Genomic DNA, 25,406 nt, shown 5'->3' with positions numbered 1-25,406 from the left:
TCCTTCAGGAAATCGAACATAATTATCTGAACACGCATTAATCACATCAAATTGTGATGCTTCAACCTCTTTTAAAATATTTACTACTTCAGGAGCAAATCGAGGCGTGCATGTAATATAGAGAATATTTCTCTAGTTTATCTTTAATTGTAACCATAGAAGGTCTAAATTATTACTTCTGGTGGTCATGGGCATACACCACTTCTGGTAGTTAATAAAATTTAGTTACAATGAGATATACGAAACATAACCACTTCTGGTGGTTGTATATTTCTTGTAAACTCTATTGGAGTTTAAGTGGATCTAACAATGTTATGCACTTTGTAATCCTTTATTAAGATAATTAGGATGAAAATAAATATCAAAATAGGTACTGTATACGTAACATATAACCAAACAAGCGATGATAAAGATATTAAAATATAAGCAAAAGGCTCAAATTAAATTACGCAAATTTGGCCACTCCATATGTAAGTAATATCTACATCACTATTGCCAAGAAGAAAAACTTATCACCTCAAGGATATAATTTGCCTTATGATACTTCGAATGAACAAAATCTAACCACGGACATAAGAGTGTCGCCTTACATCGGAGATGAACACTGAAATAGAAATTAAATTCCAAGTAAGTGCTCAAAATGGCAGAGTCTCGTGCTGATAACGTGTTATAAAATAAAGACTGTAAAGTAAATAAACCGAAGACAAGTCTATATAGAGATTGATATATTATTCAACTTCAAACTCATGTTCATAATGAACTGAAAACTCCTCTATTTAAAAAAGAAAGGAAGCAGTTGCGAGGCTTTTCAGGAAGCAGCTGCAAGGTTTTTCTTTAGCTGCTTGTAAGCTGTCTGCATTCGCTGCTTGCAACCTGTTTGTTTAATAAGAAGCTGCTGCAAATTATTTCATTGAGTTACTTGCAACCTGCCTACATGAGCTGCTTGTAAGCTATCTGTAGAGCTGCTTGCAATCTTCTTGTTTAAATAAGAAGTTGCTGCAAATCATTTCATTGAGTTGCTTGCAACCTGCCTGCATCAGCTGCTTGTAGATAAATTTCAATAGAGTACTAAAATGGATAATCTTTTTTCAAGCGAAGTAATATTTTCATAACACTCTTCAATTTTTTATGGCCAAATACATATACCGCCCCCTTAAATTTGGCTCCAATTTCCATTTAAACACTTTAACTAAGGTCGATACCTATTATACATTTTAACTTAATGCAATATGTACCTATTAAATACCTCGCACTCACCCAATGTAAAAATGTAAGTGCATGGTATTCACTTTCAGATAATGTGGTGCAATATCGAATTAAAGAGTGACACGTGGTTGTGCCCATTTTCTTTTTTCTTTATTTAAGGTTAAATAATCCAAATTGAAAAATATTTTTTAAAAAAGGCCAAATATATAGACGACCCCTTAAAGTTGGTTCCAAATTCCATCTGAACACCTTAACTTAGTCTGTTTCCTATTAAACACTTAATATTAACATAAATTGTGCCTATTAGACACAAATGCTGAGGTGGCAAAGTAAGTATATCACACTTCTTTTTGAGAGTGTGGATACAAAAAATAGAGTGCCGATTGACGATTAGGCTATAATTTTCTTCCATCTCCTTTATCTGGCTTCTCTGCAGATATCACCCCACCACGCCACCTCCATAGCCACAGTCTTCATCACCGCATCATTCCCACCTCCACCGTTTTGGCCAGTTCCTCCACATGTACTTTTACAACATAAGCACCTCCATCTCCCACTAAGCTATCACTGTGAAAATCACTTCGAGCTCCACCACATCTCCACCATTAGAAATAAAAATCCGCATCATAATATCAAAACTCCACAGCTTCTTCAAATAATTTCAGACCAAATACACCCAAATTCGCAATTTCAAGTTGGTAGTTTATAAATTTCTCATTAAAGAAGAAATCAAAACACCAACATAATAATACTCAGATGAAATATAAAAGAAAAAATAAAAATAACAGAGGATAAAGAATTGAAATAGAGGATAAATTTCTCAAGGGTTGGCGTCTTATTTTTGGACAAAAAAAGTTCTTGGGATGTTCCACCGGAAAAGTAGCCAGTAAGACTCCATTAATGGAGTATGATCATGGCTTTAAAATAAATGACTGTGATGGGCTTTCGCTGGAGGAACTAGAGGGGTCAACGACACTGGTGTGGAACTTCACCTACCGTCGTTCAGACTCGTTCTCTTAGACAAATAATAGAAAAAATGGTTAAAAGAGAGAGTTTACTGGTGAGAGAGATTTGATCGAGAAAGGGGTAGAGTGATGATTGGGAGGGGCTCATTTAGAGAAGAAGACGACGAGAGAGGCAAGGTGGAGAAGAAAACAAGTTTATATTTTTTGGGGGGCATATTGTTAATATATTATTTGGGTTAAATAATACGTTATTTGATTTGTTTTTTGGCCACATCATAGCGTTTGATTTCACGCTGTTACTTTTGTTTACTGTTGGTTAGACGATGGCCTAATAGGTATAGTTTAGGTTGAGATTAAGTGTTTAATAGGAAACAACGTAAGTTGAGTTGTCAAAATGGAGTTTGGAGCCAACTTTAAGTGGCTCTCTATGTATTTGGCCTTAAAAAAATATTAAAAACTTTACTCCCCCACCCACCTATCAAACTCATCTTTTCCGGACAGCCATTTTTTCCCCTCTCCTTTCTGAAGCTATCTGCTTCTTCCCTGCCCATTCATATTTTTCCACCTCTCTGTAACTATGTCCAAACAAAAAATATATTGCTGTCTTCTTGGTTGAAAAATCTCCATGTTTGTAGCTGTACATCTTCGTTGTTAAATTTCACATCTGGACGGAGAATTTCGATGCCAGCGAAATCGTTGGATTGAACTCCATGTTTGTAGCTTCAAAATTAATTCATGTTTTTGATGTCTGAAATTGCTGGATTTTTCTTGTTGAGTTTTATCGGTGTAAAATCGGATCAATTTTACAGAGTTGATGTTTGAAATTGCTGCGCTTTTCTTGTTGGGTTTCTCTTTGCAAAATCTACTCAAGTTTGTTTGATTATTTTATGAAATTGATGAGTTTATTTTCCGCTATCCCAATTTGATTCACTTCTTTTAGGCATCACATCTTTGGATGGAATTTAAATAAACTATTTTTTGAATAATTTATCTTTGGGTTTGTGTTTTGGTATCATTTTTCATGCCTGCTACTTTTTTTTATATCTTGCTATCAAAACAATTGGAAGCTGCATTTGATTAAACCATTTAATGGATTTATATTTTCATAATTAGAAGTTCTATAGAAAGGCCCTAAAGGAAATTAAGAGGAATATGATAAACTCATATTCGTAGACGCCGACTTCATTTTCTTCAAGAATCTCGATCCTTTCTTCATGTTTCCTCAGTTATCAGCAGCCGAAAACTGTAGGCATGTGTTCAACTCAGGGATGGAGGTAGCGATGAGAAATGAAGGAGAAAGAAAAAGAATAAAAAAAATGTCTAGAAGAAAATAGAAAAAATATAATATTTCTTGTTCACGCGCCGAACTCTTAAGTGCAAATAACACATCATGATACCTGTCATGAGGTGTTTAATGTTGAGGTTTTATTTTTTAAGATGTAATATTCTTAAAATGAGGGTGAATGGGAAATGGAGAAAAAATGAAATTTTGAGTAAAATTTTAAGTTTCCCCTCTTAACAATGAGACATTGTCCCATATTGGAAGTGGAAGACATTTTTGGTGGGTATATATATAATTGCTCTTCTTGTAGCTCTTAAAGAGTTAAGAAGAAAGCAAGCCTCGCGCCGTCGTCGTCGCTCGCTCGGCTCGGCTTCGGCTACGGCTACGGCTACGGCTACGGCTACGGCTTCGGCTTCGGCTTCGGCTTCGGATTTGGATTTGGATTTGGATTTGGATTTGGTCAAATGATCGATTGATTGATTAATTTTTTGGACCAAATTTATTTGTTAATAGTAAATATTAACGTAAGATTATCCGTATTTGTAAACGGATATTTTCCAATCCGTGTATTGATAATTTGGCAGCCGGATAATGGTCTTCCCACCATGAAGTGCTTGCTCCACAAATATGAAGTGCTTGCTCCACAAATATGTAATGCTTGATCCACCATGAAGGGTGGACGTTTGGTCTTGCACTCCTTCTTGGCTGCTATATATATATGAGCAGCAAATGTTGAAGAAATACTCAACTCAACATACAATTCGCTCAACAAATTGGCTATACATTGCACTCCTTCCTCTCAGAACTTCCATACGTTTTTCTGAGTATATACTCCTTCGTTCTGCATTATTTTTTAACTTCAAACAAAGCAACTGTAAGTGTGATTTGCTACCGAACTTTGTGTTCGCCGAAATACTGGGGTTTGAAGTACCGCTACACCAGTGTGTTATTCGTTCTATCCTGGGAGGAAATAATCCATTACCTTGGGTACTAGGAGGGGATTAAATTCCTTAAGGAAACACTGTGAATTCAGTGGGCTCGAATTTATTATTATTGTTTCATTACGTTAACTTATATTTTGCAGAATTAATATTTACAAATACAGCAATATTGACCGGGAATAACAATCTTAAGGAATTTAATATTTATTTCTGTACTTGTGTTATTCTTATTATTCTGCAAACTAAAACCTTTGTGGTTTGTGTACTCCCGTTTTGGAGAGTTAAGCCTTCGTGGCGTTTTGTTGGATATTAAAATCTACGTGATTTTTACTCCAGTTTGAAAACGTGTATTAAACGTTTGTTTGTGTCATTCTTTTACAGAAAAGATGATGACTGAAAACGAAAACCAAGCTGTTCCGATGGCGACTGCCAACGCAACGACAAGCCGAACACCGGCGTTGGCACCGGCAGAAAAACCCGGAAAATTTTTCGGGATTGATTTCAAATGCTGGCAGCAGAAGATGTTCTTCTACTTAACTACGTTATGTCTACAGAAGTTCATCAAGGAAGATGTTCCTGATCTGCCGGATAAAACTCCAGATAATGAACGCTTTCTCGTGATTGAAGCGTGGAAGCATTCTGATTTTTTATGCAAGAATTATATTCTTAGCGGACTGGATGATAATCTGTATAATGTATACAGTAGCATGGAGACATCCAAAGAATTGTGGAATGCGCTTGAAAAGAAATATAAGACTGAAGATGCCGGGATGAAGAAATTCGTTGCCGCAAAATTTCTGGACTACAAAATGATAGATAGCAAGTCTGTTATTACTCAAGTCCAGGAATTGCAAGTGATTATTCATGATCTACTTGCTGAAGGTCTTGTAATCAACGAAGCATTCCAAGTAGCAGCAATGATTGAGAAGTTGCCTCCGTTGTGGAAGGACTTCAAAAATTATTTGAAACACAAACGAAAGGAAATGTCCATTGAAGATCTCATTGTTCGGTTGAGAATCGAAGAGGACAATAAAGCTGCTGAAAGGAGAGGCCGTGGAAATTCAACAATAATGGGAGCAAATATTGTTGAAGCTAACAAAAAGAGGAAGAAGGCTTCTGGTCCGAAATACAACCCAAGCAAGAAGCGGTTCAGTGGAAACTGCTACAACTGTGGGAAAACCGGACACAAATCTACGGAGTGTCGTGCTCCGAAGAAAGACAAGAAAAGGGGTCAAGCAAACATGGTAGTAAACCATGATGATGTTGATAACTTGTGTGCCATGCTCTCTGAATGTAACTTGGTGGGAAATCCTAAACTGTGGTGGTTTGATTCAGGAGCCACTCGCCATGTTTGTGCAGTTAGAGAGGCTTTTGCTACCTATGCTCTTGCTGAACCCGGAGAGACAGTTTATATGGGAAATGCTTCAACAACAAAAGTTGAAGGATATGGGAAGGTATTTCTAAAAATGACTTCTGGCAAGGTCATGACTTTGAACAATGTCCTTCATGTTCCCGAAATGAGAAAGAATTTAGTCTCTACTGGACTTCTTGTTAAGCACGGTTTTAAGTGCGTTTTTGTATCCAACAAGGTTGTAATTAGTAAGAATGAAATATTTGTGGGAAAAGGTTACCTCACCGAGGGCCTTTTCAACCTAAATGTAATGGTTGTTGAAAATAATAATAATATTTCAGCTTCTTCTTACTTACTTGAGTCAAATGATTTATGGCATGTACGTTTGGGTCATGTCAATTATAAAACCTTGCGGAAAATGATTAACTTGGAAGTACTGCCCAAGTTTGAATGCGAAAAATCAAAATGTAAAATATGTGTGGAATGTAAGTATGTTAAACATCCTTATAAGTCAGTTGAAAGGAATTCAAATCCTTTAGACTTAATTCACACAGATATTTGTGACATGAAGTCAATACCATCTCGCGGTGGAAAGAAGTATTTCATAACTTTTATTGACGATGGTACTCGATATTGCTATGTTTACTTACTGAATAGTAAAGATGAAGCAATAGACGCATTCAGGCAATACAAAAATGAAGTTGAAACGCAACTTAACAAGAAAGTAAAAATGATAAGAAGTGATAGGGGTGGTGAATATGAATCTCCTTTTGAAGAAATATGTTTAGAATATGGAATTATTCATCAAACAACAGCCCCTTACACGCCCCAATCTAATGGGATTGCGGAAAGAAAGAATCGCACATTAAAGGAGATGATAAATGCGTTGTTGATAAGTTCTGGTTTGCCACAGAACTTGTGGGGGAAGCCATTCTTACGGCTAATCGAATATTAAATCGAGTGCCCCATAGCAAAACACAATCCATTCCTTATGAACAATGGAAAGGAAGGAAGCCCAACTTGAATTATTTTAAAGTGTGGGGGTGTTTGGCAAAAGTGCAAGTTCCTAAACCCAAAAGGGTAAAGATAGGACCGAAAACCGTTGATTGTGTTTTCATAGGATATGCGACAAATAGTAAAGCATATCAATTTCTGGTTCATAAATCAGAAAATCCCGACATTCATAATAATACGGTTATAGAATCAGATAATGCTGAGTTTTTTGAAAATATATATCCGTATAAAAAGGAATGTGAGTCGTTTGGTGAAGGATCTAAACGACCTCGGGAAGAAACAAAAGAAAGTACATGTAATCAGGAGAATCCAAGACGTAGTAAACGTCAAAGAACGTCTACTTCATTTGGACCAGATTTTGTGACTTTCTTATTGGAGAATGAGCCTCAAACATTTAAAGAAGCTATGACTTCTTCGGAATCATTGTTTTGGAAAGAGGCAGTCAATAGTGAAATAGAATCCATATTGAACAACCATACATGGGAATTGGTTGATCTTCCTCCTGGAAATAAACCTTTGGGTTCTAAATGGATTTTTAAGAGAAAAATCAAAGATGATGGCACTATTGATAAATTCAAGGCAAGGCTCGTAGTCAAAGGGTATAGACAACGAGAAGGTCTAGACTACTTTGATACATACTCTCCAGTTACAAGAATTACGTCCATACGGATGTTAGTAGCATTAGCTGCAGTGTATGGTCTTGAAATTCATCAAATGGATGTTAAGACGGCCTTCTTAAATGGAGAGTTGGAGGAAGAAATTTACATGGAACAACCTGAAGGGTTTGTGGTTCCAGGTAAAGAAAAGAAGGTATGTAGACTTGTTAAGTCTCTTTACGGACTAAAACAAGCACCCAAACAATGGCATGCGAAATTTGACCAAACAATGTTGTCAAATGGTTTTAAGATAAATGAATGTGATAAATGCGTGTACATTAAAAATGTTCCAAATCACATAGTCATTGTTTGCCTATATGTGGATGATATGTTGATAATGAGTAATGACATTGCCAACATAAATGCTACTAAGCGTATGCTCAATAGCAAGTTTGATATGAAAGACTTGGGAGTTGCTGATTTAATTCTGGGAATTAAGATCAATAAGACTCCTCAAGGTCTAGCATTGTCACAATCTCATTATATTAAGACAGTACTTGAAAAATTCAAGCACTTGGGCTTTAAAGTTGCAAAGACTCCAATTGACGTGAATCTTGCATTAGCAAAGAACAAAGGCCAAAGCATATCACAATTGGATTATGCTCATGTATTGGGATGCTTAATGTATATCATGAATTGTACACGACCAGACATAGCTTGTGCTATAAGTAAACTGAGTCGATATACGAGCAATCCAGGCCAATCTCATTGGATGGCAATGAAACGAGTTTTGGGATATTTAGAACATACCCAGAACTTTGAATTGCACTACAGTAATTTCCCTGCGGTGATTGAGGGATACTGTGATGCAAATTGGATCACCGGTTCAACTGATTCTAAGTCCACGAGTGGATATGTATTCACTATTGGTGGAGGAGCGGTATCTTGGAAGTCGTCCAAACAAACATGTATTGCCCGCTCTACAATGGAGGCTGAATTCATAGCCTTAGATAAAGCCGGTGAAGAAGCTGAATGGCTCCGGAATTTCTTGGAAGACATTCCATTTTGGCCCAAACCGTTGGCACCAATATGCATACATTGTGATAGTCAAGCGGCAATTGGAAGGGCTGGGAGCGTCATGTATAACGGTAAATCTCGTCATATACGACGAAGACATAAAACCGTTCACTTGACTATGTAAAGTCAAGTGATAATGTGTCGGATCCACTTACAAAAGGCCTAACTAGAGAGGTAGCTGAGAAATCATCAAGGGGAATGGGGCTATGGCCGAGAACAAGTCATTGTGGCAGTAACTCTACCTAGAAGACTGGAGATCCCAAGATCTAGGTTCAAAGAGATCAAACAAAGTCATTAATGACGGTTCAACATTGTCAAATAAAATTTTAGTCCATTCTCGTGATGAGACAATGTTCAGTACCAAGGATAAAGCATTAAGGCTTTTTAATGATTTCTAAATTTGATACGGGGTATATCAAATAGTGTATCTACAGGATGACACGTTTAGGAATCACCTATTTAAGTGTGAAGTGTGAGCCGCTTCAAGGAGAACTTTGTAAGGCCAGTTCTCTACGCACTTATGAAACCAGGCGGTGTTCATGGCTGAAACGAACACAACAATGAGAACCAAAGACGGTTAAGGGTTGATTGTGTGACTTATGGTTGTCTAGGTATACACCAAAGATCGACGGTTCAAAGATATCAAATCTACCGATTGACCGAGTATATCCGACATAAGTTTACTACGGAAAGTTCAAAGGAAAACCTACTTATCCAGATGCAATTAATCCTTGCTTGTAAATCACACAGTTTTTCATGCATACTTCCGTGATATAGCCATTCCCCATTCATGTGGGGGATTGTTGAGGTTTTATTTTTTAAGATGTAATATTCTTAAAATGAGGGTGAATGGGAAATGGAGGGAAAATGAAATTTTGAGTAAAATTTTAAGTTTTTCCCTCTTAACAATGAGACATTGTCCCATATTGGAAGTGGAAGACATTTTTGGTGGGTATATATATAATTGCTCTTCTTGTAGCTCTTAAAGAGTTAAGAAGAAAGCAAGCCTCGCGCCGTCGTCGTCGTCGCTCGCTCGGCTCGGCTTCGGCTACGACTACGGCTTCGGCTTCGGCTTCGGCTTCGGATTTGAATTTGGATTTGGATTTGGATTTGGTCAAATGATCGATTGATTGATTAATTTTTTGGACCAAATTTATTTGTTAATAGTAAATATTAACGTAAGATTATCCGTATTTGTAAACGGATATTTTCCAATCCGTATATTGATAATTTGGCAGCCGGATAATGGTCTTCCCACCATGAAGTGCTTGCTCCACAAATATGCAGTGCTTGCTCCACAAATATGTAATGCTTGATCCACCATGAAGGGTGGACGTTTGGTCTTGCACTCCTTCTTGGCTGCTATATATATATGAGCAGCAAATGTTGAAGAAATACTCAACTCAACATACAATTCGCTCAACAAATTGGCTATACATTGCACTCCTTCCTCTCAGAACTTCCATACGTTTTTCTGAGTATATACTCCTTCGTTCTGCATTGTTTTTTAACTTCAAACAAAGCAACTGTAAGTGTGATTTGCTACCGAACTTTGTGTTCGCCGAAACACTGGGGTTTGAAGTACCGCTACACCAGTGTGTTATTCGTTCTATCCTGGGAGGAAATAATCCATTACCTTGGGTACTAGGAGGGAATTAAATTCCTTAAGGAAACACTGTGAATTCAGTGGGCTCGAATTTATTATTATTGTTTCATTACGTTAACTTATATTTTGCAGAATTAATATTTACAAATACAGCAATATTGACCGGGAATAACATTTAATAGGTACATAATATATTAAGTTAAAGTATACAATAGGTACTAAACTTAGTTAAAGTGTTTAAATGTATATTGGAGCTAAGTTTACGGGGCTAATAAGTATTTGGCCATTTTTTATTTTATCATAGTTGGAAGTTTTGAACCATCTCTTATACCTAGAGTAAGAGGACAAAAAAGGGGAGGGAAAAAAGAAAAACCGCAGCTCCATCCCCGTCTTCCCCAAATCGGCGAGTCAGTGTGGAAGCAAAGAGAAGCAGAGAACGACGGCGGCATGGGAACGTCGGTTCAGGTGACGCCACTGTGTGGAGTGTACAATGAGAACCCTCTCTCTTACCTCGTATCTATCGATGGCTTCAATTTCCTCATCGATTGTGGTTGGAATGACCAATTTGACACTTCTCTTCTTCAGCCCCTTTCCAGGTCAACAAACAAATATCAATTTTACTCTCTTTTCAGTTCAATGTATATAATTTTCCTATTTCCCGGAGCAAAACAAGTGCTTTCTACAGTGTAAACTCTTTTGCTAATTATTGTAATGAAATTTCTTCATCTAGTTATTGTCGTTTCAACTTTTATATATTAATGTACAGGGTAGCTTCAAGTGTGGATGCTGTATTGCTATCACACTCTGATACATTTCATCTCGGTGCATTGCCCTATGCTATGAAACAACTTGGTCTTTCCGCTCCTATTTATGCTACAGAACCAGTGTACAGACTAGGGTTACTAACTATGTATGATCACTATCTCTCACGGAAGGTGAACCTTTTACTCTAGCGTAATCATCAAATGCACTTGTCTATTTTAGTTTATAAGCTTTATAATCAAGCATTTCACATGTATATTAAGTGTCTGTCCTTAACATTGATGTCGTGTTTAGTTTTTTGTGCTTTGCAATGAATTACGTTGAGCTATAGATTCCAATGTGCTTGATTTTATGTACTCCCTAAGGGAGAGAGTTTATCTGAGGCAATGCACAAGTTTACTAGCCAGAGTTTGAGGCTTCTGTTTGTATGTTTCAAACTGTCTTCATTAGAAAAGGAAACTAAAACTTTCGACTGTTATAACATGTATTATAGGGATCATTATCTCTATAATCCTTCTGTATTTTGTTGACAAACTGATTAATTAGGTCTTGGTCTCCTTAATTATTTGCATAGTAAACGACGAATGCAGACTACTGATTCAGTTGCTGTCTACTTGGTAGTTAAGGTGTCAGTGATGCTAACCAACCCTTTCAAATTTTAGAGAAGAACAATGGAAATAAAGTTGGCAAAAAGTGAGTCACCATTATCAGACCCGTATGTACCAACTCGAATGTTACTTAATCTTTCTTCTTCTACTAATAGGGTTCAAAACTTTTTAAAGAAAAATAGAGAGAAATAGAAGTACCTATAGAACAATATATGGCAGCTGCTAAGAATAGTATAGTCCAATATCTGACGGAATCATTTGTGTTTGTTGTTTATGAGTGTGTAATCATATAGAAGTCCATTGACATTCTCTTTTTGTGCAGCAAGTTTCAGAGTTTGATCTATTCACTTTGGATGACATTGATTCTGCGTTCCAAAATGTGACCAGATTAACCTACTCTCAAAATCATTACATGTCTGGTAGGTTTCTTTTCTTGTTTAGTATGTTACTCCACCTTTTTTGAGTTCACTTCATGTCCGTTTCTGGTCTCTTAATATCATGTATAGTCTAGTACTTCATATTATCAAGGAGATAAAGTTGCCCATGACGTTGATGAGTGGTCGTTAAGAGCTAGATTGGTTGCAAGTCCCGGCTACAACTGAATTTGAAGAACTTAAATCTCTTAATGACTCCGGAACTGCTGTTATATTGTAGGAAAAGGAGAAGGGATTGTTATTGCTCCACTGGTAGCTGGTCATCTGTTAGGAGGTACTACATGGAAGATAACAAAAGATGGGGAGGATGTCATATATGCTGTTGACTTCAATCACCGTAAAGAAAGGTAAACTTAGAACAGTCTTATTATCCGTCTAAATTGGATTCTACTCAACTTGATCCTAATATTATAATTACACTTTTCTCCCTTTCAGACATCTGAATGGAACTGTTTTAGAGTCTTTTGTCCGTCCAGCTGTTCTAATAACGGATGCCTTTAATGCCTTAAACAATCAACCCTCTAGGCGCCAAAGGGACCAAGAGTTTCTAGGTAATTGTTGTTCCTTTTTATTGTGAAGAACTTTTTGGATCTCAGAATGGCTTGTCATACGGACTTCGTTGGTTTAGGCCTTTAGGGGAAGTCACAGATACACACAATACATTTTATAAATTTTTAGTTATTAACTTGCACATCCAGAGGACTTCCGGATTGTCATTTGGTCTTCCCTTATCCTCATTCAAAAGAAAAAAGATTGCCACTTTTCGGTTTGAGGAGCTCTTTTGGATCTGAGAAGGGCTTGTCCTTCGTACTTCACTTGTTTAGGAGAAGTCATAAATACACACGACACATTTTTATAATTGTACAGTTATTAATTTGCATATTTAGAGGACTTTCAAATGGTCGTTTGATCTTCCCTATTCCCATTCAGTAGGAAAAAGATCGTCGGATCTTCCCTTCCATGCTGCAAGTGATAATTTCTCAGTTCTTGTCTATGTCTCAGTTCTTGTCTATGTGTTTTTCTTTTTCCTGTAGATGCCATAGAGAAAACGGTAAATGTTGGGGGAAATGTATTACTTCCTGTTGATACTGCTGGTAGAGTTTTGGAGCTCATCTTGACGTTGGAACAGGTGCAGGAACGAGAGTATCTCATCTTTTTGTCTGCAACTTATTAACTAGTTAGTCTCATAGCTGGTTTTGGTGAGAATTGCAGCACTGGACACAAAAGCAGTTGTCGACTCCCATCTTCTTCCTCTCATATGTAGCATCAAGTACTGTTGACTATGCGAAGAGTTTCCTTGAGTGGATGAGCGATTCAATTGCAAAATCTTTTGAGCACACTCGGGACAATGCTTTTCTATTAAGGTAAGGATGATATACTTCAAATGTTTTCATTATTGGAGATTTATTAAAAAATGTTGTCAATCTTGGAGAGATGTTTAACTAATGAATTGTTTTGCTTCAATGATGATTCTTTGAGGCTATTGAACTGTGGGGGTCGGGTTTACTTTAAGTTGTCCATTATTTTTGGAGGCTACTGAACCCCAAGGGTAAGATTTCCTTTAAGTTGCCCCTCTAGGAGGTTAGCAGATAACTTGTGACAGCCTGTGCTTTAACAGCCTCAGCTTTCAAGCTAATCATACCTTTGTTATAGGCTAAGATCAACTGAAATTCATTGGATCACCTTTCTGTCAAATTACAAAGAAAGCCTACATAAGGAACGTTAATGCAAGGAGATAAAATGAATCTAGTACCCTCCTAAGTTTTTTTATTTTTTATTTTATTTTGTCCTTTTGTCTCTAGGTATTTTTTTCAAATATTGCATCTACTTCTTGGGAAATCAGGATGAAGGTTTTGAATCATCTGATAGACGGGGTAATGGCTTGGAAGTTGAATGTATAGTTGTGTCAGATCAACCCTCCTAAGGTTGAAGATGTTCTCTTTCTTTAGTTTCTTATTCTTCTTTTCTTTGTTGGAGTGGCTTTACAAATCTGGATAACATATTCCATTTTGGAAGGTGAATGTGGCATCATATTTACCTTTTACTGACTGTCTTGCTGTCACGTGTGGAATTATAGCAAAGGTTTTTTGTTACTTCAAAAACTCTAGTGGTGATCCTTTGAGTATTGCTCAACAAGATGGAAAGTAGTGCAATAAACTCAAAAGTATTGTTATCACCTTTTTTCTTTTGCTACCTTCAAGTGGAAAATACTCTCACCTGTATTTGTAATAGTCAGCATGATTAATATTACTTAAATTTTCCTATATTCCAGCAGTTATAAGCTTATTAGAATTCTAATGGAGCGTTTACAATACATACAGGAAAATTAAGCTCGTGATTAACAAGAGTGGTCTTGAAGAAGTTCCTGGGCCAAAGGTTCATTTCTCTGCTTCTTTTGGTAAAAGAGGAGTCGTCTTTATGTTTTCTCAGTTGATCTGTATACAATGTATAGGTTGTTATGGCTTCCATGGCCAGTTTAGAAGCTGGATATGCACATGACATCTTTGTTGAATGGGCAGCTGATCCAAAGAATCTTGTTCTGTTCACTGAAAGAGGGCAGGTGTGCTTGCACTCAGATTGATTAATCCTTTTTCAAAATTTGGATTGTGACCAGCATTTTTTAATGCTAACTTACAGTAAGACATATCGGTTTCACCCCTTCTGAGGTCCAAGGGATACTCGTCTGTTAGAATATCTCTATTACTTGTAAGATGCATGTATAATTTTGCAGCTCCAGTATCTCTACTTCTTGAGTGAATTTCTTCTTGCCACGTTTTCTTGAATAGTAATAATTTATTTCGTTAACGGCAGCTCATTTTCGTTGTTGGAAATTGGTTTCACCGTTCCTTGCTTTGCAGGAAAGCTGCCAGTTTCACTGATAAACATTTTAACAATATTTATTCAAAATTTCGGATTTTGAGGAAATTGATCTTGTTTCTGTTTGTATCTTCAATTACATATGCTTATACTGATGCCTTCAACTTGAATACAGTTTGGCACATTGGCACGCATTCTTCAGTCAAATCCACCTCCTAAAGCTGTTAAAGTTACTATGTCAAGGAGAATTCCCTTGGTTGGTGAGGAGTTAGCCGCTTATGAGGAGGAGCAAAACAGGATAAAAAGGGAAGAAGCTCTCAGAGCTACTCTTGTTAAAGAGGAGGAATCAAAAGCGCTTATTGGGGCCGAAGTCATCACCGGTGACCCAATGGTCATTGATGCCAATGTCACACATGCTTCCTCCAATGGTATAGTGCAATCTGCTGATATGTGAATGATTACACTTTGCATCTGGTACCTGTGCACTTTGACTCATCATATTTGAGAGGATGTTGAACCTTTAAATTGTATGTTTTTTTCTTTGAGATCTGTCAGAATCCCACATCGGGTGGTATGGGTTCTTTGGTCTCTTCAGATGATCTTGAGCAATCATCACCTTATAAGCTAGCTTTTAGGGTTGAGTTAGGTCCAAAGTCCATTTCTTTATCCTGGTATCAGAGCCATGTTGAGCCCCCATTTATGTTGTCCATACTCCAGATGTCCAGTCCTTGGCATTATGGGGGGTCAGAGTCCTACATCAGGCGGGTATGGGTTCTTTGGTCTCTTCATATTGTCTTGGGCAATCCTCACCCCATAAGCTAGCTTTTGGGGTTAAGTTAAGCCCAAGGTCCTTTTTTTATTGATAAAATAATAAAATTCATTAAAACAATATGTAAGAAGTATGCCAAAGAGTAGAAAACCTTCCAAAACACCCAAGGTCCATTTCCTTATCAAGATCCATCTTTGAAACTTTGGAACATTTCTCATCCCCCACAAAAACATGAAGTAGAAAGGCTGAATGCATGCATCATTGGATTCCCATTCCCTTATTCTTTTTTATTAGACGATCCTATCACTTCAAACCAGTGGTGAGCACCCTCCACTTCCAACCAAGAGGTTGTGAGTTCGAGTCATCCCAAGAGCAAGGTGGGTAGTTCTTGGAGGGAGGGAGCCGAGGGTCTATCGGAAACAACCTCTCTACTCCAGGGTAGGGGTAAGGTCTGCGTACACGCTACCCTCTCCAGACCCCACTAGTGAGATTATAGTGGGTTGTTGTTGTTGTTGATCCTATCACTAATAGATGTGAACATTACTTTCCACACATATCTTCTCCTTCAGGTCTCTCTCTACAAATTGCTTATCCTAGAGTTTGGTTCCCTCTCCCCCCTCTTTCTGTATACGTCTTCTGAATTCCTTCTGTGTAGTCCTCTTTTCTCCTACTTTATTGGACCTGCTTCTATGTCAGATCTTCACTATTCGTCCGCCTCCCTCCTCTATCTGAATGTTCTTCTGAACCTTGACTCTCCCTGCCCCTATCACTTTGCTCTAGAGAACTCCTGATGGTGCATGTGGGTAAACAAAATACTTGTGGCTGATTTCTGCTGGTTTCGGGTATAATTTTCAGATCTGGCAGTATATTGCCTGTTGAGATTTACCAAAATTTATTTTGATCGTATTTGGGTTAAACCAACGAATTTAAAATGTTGAAGGGATATTCATGAAATTTGTCGTCTCTGGTGGTCAGATAAGGAAGTTGTTGAGAAGTGTGGGCATAATCACAATAGTGGGCTTTAATAGGCATGCTAAAGAAATAACAGGCACACTGAGCTCAAACTTTTTTTTTTTTGAGAAAGAACTAAGCTCTAACTTTATTTTGAAGAGAATATATATCTACTTTTTGGAAGAAGAAAATTGGCAACCCCACTATGAACAAGGATGCAGACAAAATATCTATAGCACCCATGCACAGACTTTCTTTTTTCTTCTTCTTTAGAACTTTTATGTTTTAAGTTAAACATAGGTCTTATCATGTTTACAGCTGCTGGTCCGTACAGTGGTGCTTTCAAGGATGTCTTGATTGATGGATTTGTTCCACCTTCATCTAGCGTAGCTCCAATGTTCCCTTTCTATGATAACACCTCTGAGTGGGATGACTTTGGTGAAGTCATCAATCCAGATGATTACGTGATCAAAGATGACAATATGGAGCAGTTGTCAATGCATGTGAGTTAAAGTTGGTCAATTGTGCCTTCAGTTGAGCAGTGTCATGGTTATTTTATTGTTTAGAAATCAACTTGTATGTTTGGTTGTCCAATGCAGAAAATCTTTCTGGTTTCATCTGAGTCAAGAAGATTGAACTCTGCATCATTTTGCTAATGATTGTTCAAATGTAACCATACATCATCAGAGCATCTGATAGATTTTAGTGGCAGCTCGAGTACTTTCTGAACTAAAGTTTCTCATGTTCTTGAACTTTTATTATATCGTAGCCCATGTAGGGTGCAACAATAATTTCTGTTGGGCTTAAAATCAATTTTGGGGTTAACAGCATTACCCGTGGTCTTAAACATGCCTTAAATTTCTTAAGGGAAGAACTGGCGATTTGCCTGTGAATCATGTATTATGCTACTTGGGGTTGGAGTTTGTAGTAAATAATTTTACAGGTAAACATTATAGCTCTTGCATACATATGACTTCTGTAAAGCTTGACTCTTTTTAAAAGTTTACAGTTCTTCAAGACTTTATATCATGGACATTGTACATCCATTGTAAACAGGAAACAGGTCCTCTCACATTTGGCGAGTTTAAAGTTTTTCCTACTGTTTGACTCACAACAAATGGCTATCTCTGGTGTATCATTTATCTCTTGTGATAAGCAGAAAAAATACTAGGAAGAAATGAAAGACAGACATTAGGAACTAGATCTAGCCATTACTTTCTGCGTTTCATAGCATTAGCTGACACCTCAAGAATATTAATGAACATGTTATTTATTAGATGGTAAAATTTCATCTCCAGGACATTTACTTGTATCCTGCTGTTAACTTTTTTCAACCATCCAATTAGCTACAGTTTTGTGGCGAATTGTACGTTTCCTGACCTTGTTGGATAATTATTTACTGTCTTTCTAATCTTATTCTAGGTTGATGGAGATCTAAATGGAAACCTTGATGAAGGATCAGCAAATCTAATCCTTGATACAACGCCCTCAAAAGTTGTATCTTCAGAGTTAACAGTAAGTCTTAGTTTGCTTCTTGATTTCTTTTGATACTCGAGGTAAAGCTGAATTTACTTGAAACCACTTCAATAAATGATAATGTAGAATCTTAGTTACAATGCAGTGACCAAATAGCCTCTTCAAAGTGAGCAAGTGAAAATAGAATCGGTCAATCCAACTTTTGTATTGTGGTACTATAGGCCTGACATTTTTCTTTTTACTAGTTTCAGGATACGCAAGTTGTGCGTGGACCCTATATAGATGAGAATAAACTTTTGAAAAAAAAAAACATTCAAAGCATGTGTTTGAGTCACAAAATAAATATTAAGTAAGAATTCAAGTTCCAAAAATTGATAAATATTGATCAGAAAATTGACACATTATATTCATTTATTTATGATCTTATGTAAAAATATTTATTTGAGTTACAAATTAAAGTCAAGGTATACAAAATTTTATTATGAGTAATTTGAAATTAGAATATCTTATATTGCTTTGTTTTGATCACCATATATAATGTGATTCGTCATGGTTAGATATATAGGAACCAGTAAAGATTGACAAATTAACTTATTTAGTTAGGTATTAGTTATAATTGCAATTCTTTGGAGGTCCTAGAAATAAAATAATGTACTGGAATTCTCGAAAAAGGTTTATGTAAGGTAAACTTTTATTTGATTTTAAAGTCCAAAATCTTAGGACTTCTTATACATTAATGATTTAATAAGTAAAATTTTAGTTGATCTCAAAGTCCTAAGTATTAGGAAAGTAACTTAATTTACAATCTTATCCAATGTAAGATCTATTTTTAAAGGGTAAAAAAGGTGAATGATATTTCGCTAAGGTGCTTTGTGCTTTTATTAGAATATAGATTTATCAAATTCAACCGCTTTAATGTACGCCATCAGAATGCAGAATTCTTAGTAACAATGTAGTGACCGAGTAGTTCTTTCGAAATGAGAAAGTGACAATATTGTAGAGCAATCAAAATATTGTATCATCCTAGCTTAGGCCTGTTATAATTTTTCTTAAATTTCTTTCTTATCAAAGTTTCATGCACTTGCTACTTCCGTCAGTATTGCACTATTCAGAAACTATTTCAGGGCTGTGATGGTTTTGAGATGAGAAGCAAAAAATGATGCTATTTCTGGAATATCTTATTGAGCAATTAGTTAGTCCGTCTGCCCCAATTTTTTGGGCTCTATTACTATTTGGATAATCAAAAGTTTTCTTTATAACTAAGATTTTTTAAATGTTCTTAAATTTTTTATCACGCGCCTATGTATATAGCTTTTTAAATTCTGACCTTGTCCATCCGAAAATAATGAGAAAGTTGGAAAATCACACCCAACTTTTGACACAGGATAAAGGTCTCCTCTTCTGTTCCGCTTTCTTCTGCTCACCAAATCGAAACTCCATTTCAAAACTTAGAAAAAATTGTGATTGATGGTACTATTATGCAGACACATGTAAAGTGTATTGCAAAGAATTTGAGAAACCTATATCCAAATTCACTCTAGATAAGTTGAGATGGGGAGCCTTGGAGCAAACGGGTTCGAGCCGTGGAAGCAACCACTAATGCTTGCATTAGGGTAGGCTGTCTACATCACACCCCCTGTGGTGCGGCTCCCCGGACCCTGCGTGAATGCTCCAACCGGCCTGTCTTTTTTACTCTAGATAGGTTGACCCTCATACTCTAACCCTGGCATCTTTTTGATGATTAGGACGGAGGGAGTATATGATTAGATCCTAGCTGGAAGTAACTTACAGTCGATGCATCTTCAAACTGTCTCTATCTGAATTCACTCTTTCTTTACAAAGTTGGCTCTTAAAAATGTTGCTTCAATTGTTAAACTCCGGAAATGTTGAATGTCACTTAAGTTTTGACATGTGTTCCTGATCTTCTGAAACTATAGTTTTAGTGATCCATGTTTTGTGATTTCACAAATATACAGATACAATCATTAACCTTAGTAAAGGGTAACATGTTGTAGTGTACTGTCATCTGGAAAGTTGGATGGTTTGCTGCTAACTTTTACTTCTTTTTTTCCCTAATTGCACTTGCTCACCAGCAAACATACAACATTTTAATATGCTCAGTATTCTGATTAGCATCCTGATAATATGTTTTGCTCCAATTTCTGTCCTCCCCTTTTTTCCTCTCGCAGGTACAAGTCAAGTGTTCCTTATTATACGTGGATTTTGAAGGTCGTTCAGATGGCCGTTCGATCAAATCAATTCTTGCTCATGTTGCGCCCTTAAAGCTTGTATGGACGTCCTTTCTATAACTGATAATGTAGATTTCCTAAAGATAAGAGAGAATCACATTTTTTCTTTCATGCACTTCTACCATCTTTTCAAAAGTTGCTATTATCAGTAATAACACAATTGTTCTCATGTGTATTATGACATGTCTTCCATGTTCTGTGTTTTTTTTGTGTCTAAATATTCATTTATCACATATATTCACATGCTTCCACAATGTTCTCATTCAAAGAACCAACATATATTCCTCGTGCATGCATGGAATATATTCTTGGCACAGTTGGATCATAGGCTTTCTTCTACCATGAAGAAATAATCTCCAGTAAAGTGATCTGAAATATTTTGGTCATTTAATGGCTTTTCTTGAAAAATAATAGGATATAACATCCTTTATACCTGTCGGACAAGAGGATGTCTTGCTTTTAGTAAAACTGGAGGGTTTTGTTCTTCTGATCTAACTGCTAGTTCTCTGCTGTATAGCTTCATCCTAAATAGTAAAAGAATTTCTTAGCCAAAAGACTTGTGGAACTCTTAACATATTTGAACAGATGGTTTTATTGGAAACACTATTAAACTACTGCAGAAGAAAATTATCTTTTTCTCTTTCTACCTCTGCTGCCCCACCTTAAAGAAAAAAGAGAAGCATTTGTATCCTGTGTAATCAGAATCCGCCATAGAAAATCCTCACAGTTCTATCATCCCCTTTCTGGTGAATCATCTGACCTTGCTTGCCTTTTCTCTATCTGGCGAGGAAAGTGGAAAGCCAAAAGAAAGAAAACCTGTAGGTCACATATATTAAGCTTTCAGTATATATGACCGAATTATTTTCGTTTTCCCATAGAATATGTATTTCACTGATTCTATATCATATTCTTAAATTTTGTAACTTCATTTCACAAGATGAAAACTGCTAGCTTGGTATTGATTTCTACTTCAGTGCCACTGGTAGCTTTTTTACTTACGGAATCAAAGGATATTTTTTCACCGATTCTGTATTGCAAACAAGTTGAGTCAAAGATTTTGAAAATCTCACATAATATATTTAAATATCCTATGAAGACTTTATTTTAGCTTTTTTCTCTTTTAAAGCTGAAACGTTGACTGATGTCGGTTATCCTTAGTCTGAAACTTACTTGACATGAGGGTTACAGGCTTACAGTTTTGGAACCAATAATAATAGGGTTTGCAGGAGCTAGTTGAACTCATCCCATCCTGCATATGAAAAAAAAGAATATAGGAAGGGAAAAAGTGATGCATCAAGATTTGATAAAGGGCCTATTAGTATGGTTCACAATGTATGTCTAGATTAATGAGTCGTATTCTAAAATATCAATGTCAGTTAGTTTATTTATGTCTTTATTTTTGATAACTGAGAAATCCCTGAGGGTTGGTGGCGCAAGGTTTGAACCTCGATGGATATTGGCCCACCTCTCTACCCTTCTCCACTTAAATATTATCTAGGGCAGGGTTCGAACCCGTGATGTGCGTCTAACCTACACATCACATGCTGTTCTTACCACTAGACCGAAGCTCTTGGGGATCAGGATCAGTTAGTTTATGTTGTCCACAACTTCTCCTGGATCACAATTTCCTAACTGAAGTTGGTAATTTTGTATTAGAAGTTCAATAGCACAAAAATAACCATTTGGATTGGATCTTCATGTCTATATCTTTCTGCTTTTGATGCACTTATTGGATGCTCATTAACTTAACTTTGTGCCCTTTTCCCTATGAATACTATCCCTGTTCTACTTCTCTTCTTCTTCAATGATCTGAAACCATTAGTTCTTGCAGTTTCGACTGTTTGACATGCTATAATAGCTGTTCTGTTTTATAGGTATTGGTGCATGGATCAGCTGAAGCCACTGAGCATCTGAAGCAACATTGTCTGAAACAAGTTTGTCCGCATGTTTACGCTCCCCAGTTAGAAGAAACAATTGACGTCACTTCAGATTTGTGTGCTTATAAGGTTAGTCTACTTTCTTTATTGTGGTTTATACCTTTGTTAAAAAACACACCAGTATTAACATGCTGGTTCTATGTTTGTTTCCTTGATAGGTCCAACTCTCTGAGAAGCTAATGAGCAAAGTGCTCTTTAAGAAGGTAAGCTGGATATAGTATGGCTGACATCAACAAATGGCTTTCTTCAGGAATTTTGCCACTTTATGTATTCTAAGAACTGTTTTTACGCATTTATGGAAGCAGGTGAAGTTAGTAAGTAAATTATGCACATCCCATTTAAAAAAAGTAACCTATGTACACTTGCTGAAGTTATATCAAGGTTCTCTTTCTCAAAAGTTTTCTGCACTAGCAATTTTGTAGCCATCCTTCTGTTCTGAAATGCTGGGGCTCATTACACTCCATACACTAAAAGGGTATAAAGATTTCAAGCGTTTGTGCTAAAAGTTCTGGTATATTCGACTTTCTGCCCCATATGCTGTGTGCAGAGACCAATTTTACTTTGATCATATTGTGGTCCGAGTCTTCCTCTCTCCTTGGTTAATTGTGTTTACATTTGTAATAGCTTGGAGACTATGAAATAGCATGGGTTGATGCTGAAGTGGGGAGGACAGAAAATGACATGATCTCTTTACTTCCTCTCTCGGGACCCGCTCCCCCGCATAAAACAGTTCTCGTCGGAGATATAAAAATGTCCGATTTCAAGCAGTTTCTCGCCAGCAAGGGCGTCCAGGTCCTTTTGATTTTCTTTTGTCTTCTCTTTTCTACTAATTATGTTTTGGCTTTGGCTTAGCAAATTGTTAAGACCAACAAATTTCATTTTTCAGGTAGAATTTGCTGGTGGTGCTTTACGTTGCGGGGAGTATGTGACCATTCGCAAAGTTGGAGATGCTAGTCAAAAGGTGGCAACTTTTGATAATACTTCAAAATCTTTTTCATATTACTAGCAAATCAAGCCTTTCAGAGCCTTTTCCTTGACTTCCTTTATTGAAACTTCTGTTTGGGAAATTTATTGTAGGTTGGAGGTGCTGCTATTCAGCAGATCGTGCTTGAAGGTCCATTGTCTGAAGAGTACTATAAAATTCGAGAATACCTATATTCACATTTTTATTCCCTCTAATGTCAAGAGCAGAGTAACTTGTCTTGTATTTGTACCCGGGTGCGGAGGCAGAGGGATGCAAGGGGTTCAATTAACCCCATTTGTCGGAAAACTATGTAAATAGTGCAAAATTTGGACTTTTTTTGCTTATTTATAAGTTGTTGAATTCCCAAGATTTTTTTCTTTTTAAATTCCCTTGTTTGGATTCCTTGCTCCGCCTATGTTAATTGTACTTTGTACCCATAATACAGTTTTCCTTTTTCCTTTTTCTGCCTCTTTTCCTTCTCATGGACGTGGCTGTTTTCCTAGTAGTTTGTAAATATCTTCTCTTTGGTTTCGGAAAGCTCAATCGTCAGTATTTCCTGCAAAGTGCAGACCATTTAGACTGTTGAATTTGCGCCAATGGCAGTTCCGAACGAAAATTAAGAATTTACTCACTGCTTGGCAAATGAAGAATCACGAATCCGGAGTCTGGACGTATTAGAGTAGAAAAAAATTGAGCTGAATTTAGAAGTTTCGACCAAGCTATTGGCAGAAAAAAGAGAGGACCAATTATAACTTAGCGTACATCTCTAATTGAATGTTTTGTTGTCAATTAATTGTCCCCTTTTATCTTTTAAGTCTGGGGGAAGCATACATGTTTCTTAAATAGGGTTTTGGTTTAACTTTTCCCGTGCAAGTTGCAACTGGATTTTTATTTATCAAATTGAAAGATGACCAAATTAGAAAGGGAGTCTTGGACAACGATATCGTTGTTTCCGTGTGACTTATAGGTAGGGTTCAAGATATGGAAGCAGCCACTAATGCTTGCATTAGGGTAGGCTGTCTACATGATACCCCTTGAAGTGTGGGTCTTCCTCGGATCCTGAACAGTGGGCGGACGCATATGGTGGAAAGCGGGTTCAACTGAACCCGCTTCGTTAAAAAATAATACTGTGTATATGTATAAATTATGATTAAAGCTGCATAAATTTTGTATAAATATTTTATTTGAATTCGCTTGCATAAAATCTTGGGTCCGTCACTGATCCTGAATGCTTTGTGCATGAGACTGTTATTTGAAAAATGACCAAATTAATGCTGCTATTTGATGTCGGCGCACTTGACATAAGATGTAAGTATTCGTACGCTGAACCAAACGTTAGGAATGATGGGGCAGCAAATAAATGAGTAAGCCGAATTTGATTAGACAAATAGTAATACTTAATACCCGCAGTTTTATTTGATTTTAGGGAAAGGATGAACAACTTATAGGACTATCCAAATATTAATTTCAGATATTATAGATCCAAATTAGTTAGCAGGTTCACTTCTTTCTGATGAAAATACCCAATTTCTGTTACCTTTTATCCTACCCTCCACGCGTCTCTCAATCCATTGTCTTAACTTTTATTTTTGTTATATTGCTTTAACGTAACTACTACTATTTACAGCTTGTTTGGATGGTTGTTATTTTTTGTATTATATCGTATTTTTACTTTAAATATAATATTTGTTTTGATTGTTACTTAAATTTTATTGTATCGTATCGTTAAATTCGTCGTTACGTAACGACGAAAAGTGTAACGACGGATTTGGTATGGTGGCGTCGTTACTATATTTTTTTCTCTCATTTTGCCCTTTTTTATTATTAAATAATTATATTTTATCCTTTATCATACTTTTTTATATAATAATTCTACTTCGCATCCTATTTTTTTTCTTAGTAATGTTCTAAGTTTATTCTTCATATTTTTGGTGCGTGAGATCAAGAAACGATGGCAAACGATACAATCTATCCAAACATTGTATTTATCAAACAATACAATACAGTACAATATAATACGATATAATATGAAACGACATGTAACGACCAACCAAACAAGCTGATAGTAGCTTGATATCGTCTACTAAGTTTTAAAAAATCTTAATCAAAATTGTTATTTTCTTACGTCTATCTCATGAACCAAACGAAGGATAAAAGTCCATCCAATCCCATCCAAAACAAGATTAAAAATCCATCTTTAACTTAAACTAATTAATATTAATATACAATCCGCTAATTTAATCTTCTGGTCAACCGCCTCAATATTTTACTCATAGTACGAATTTCGCCTTTACCGATACTCCATGTGATTTAATTTATGTAATATTATTTTTAACTAATTTTTTTTAAAAAGAGCGAGACATTTCTTATTTGTCGTGTTATGATATATTTTTAAGATCAT

General features: G+C 36.4%; 1 protein-coding gene across 1 annotated transcript; it reads left to right on the top strand.

The window, feature by feature from the left end:
- The first annotated feature begins 10,343 nt into the window (after positions 1-10,343).
- On the top strand, positions 10,344-23,464 carry LOC107766765 (cleavage and polyadenylation specificity factor subunit 2). Its single transcript, XM_016585609.2, has 18 exons — positions 10,344-10,634; positions 10,805-10,973; positions 11,731-11,827; positions 12,063-12,189; positions 12,278-12,393; positions 12,877-12,971; positions 13,055-13,206; positions 14,164-14,218; positions 14,295-14,402; positions 14,835-15,087; positions 16,698-16,882; positions 17,802-17,894; positions 20,045-20,143; positions 21,979-22,110; positions 22,200-22,244; positions 22,666-22,833; positions 22,928-23,002; positions 23,119-23,464. Exons 1-18 carry the CDS (start codon positions 10,486-10,488, stop codon positions 23,218-23,220), a joined length of 2,220 nt encoding a protein of 739 aa, XP_016441095.1. The 5' UTR covers positions 10,344-10,485; the 3' UTR covers positions 23,221-23,464.
- The last annotated feature ends 1,942 nt before the right edge of the window (positions 23,465-25,406 follow it).

The sequence above is a fragment of the Nicotiana tabacum genome, chromosome 4 (assembly GCF_000715075.1).
Source record: "Nicotiana tabacum cultivar K326 chromosome 4, ASM71507v2, whole genome shotgun sequence".
In the NCBI taxonomy this organism is placed as follows: Eukaryota; Viridiplantae; Streptophyta; class Magnoliopsida; order Solanales; family Solanaceae; genus Nicotiana; species Nicotiana tabacum.
Note: the sequence above shows the minus strand (reverse complement) of the source record. Positions and strands in the feature narration are given on the sequence as shown.

Coding starts and splice junctions, on each gene's coding strand:
- LOC107766765 (XM_016585609.2), top strand. CDS start 10,486: ATGGGAACGTCGGTTCAGGTGACGCCACTGTGTGGAGTGTACAATGAG. Junction 17,895..20,044: donor TTGTATCTTCAGAGTTAACA/GTAAGTCTTAGT, acceptor TTCCTCTCGCAG/GTACAAGTCAAGTGTTCCTT. Junction 23,003..23,118: donor TTGGAGATGCTAGTCAAAAG/GTGGCAACTTTT, acceptor AATTTATTGTAG/GTTGGAGGTGCTGCTATTCA.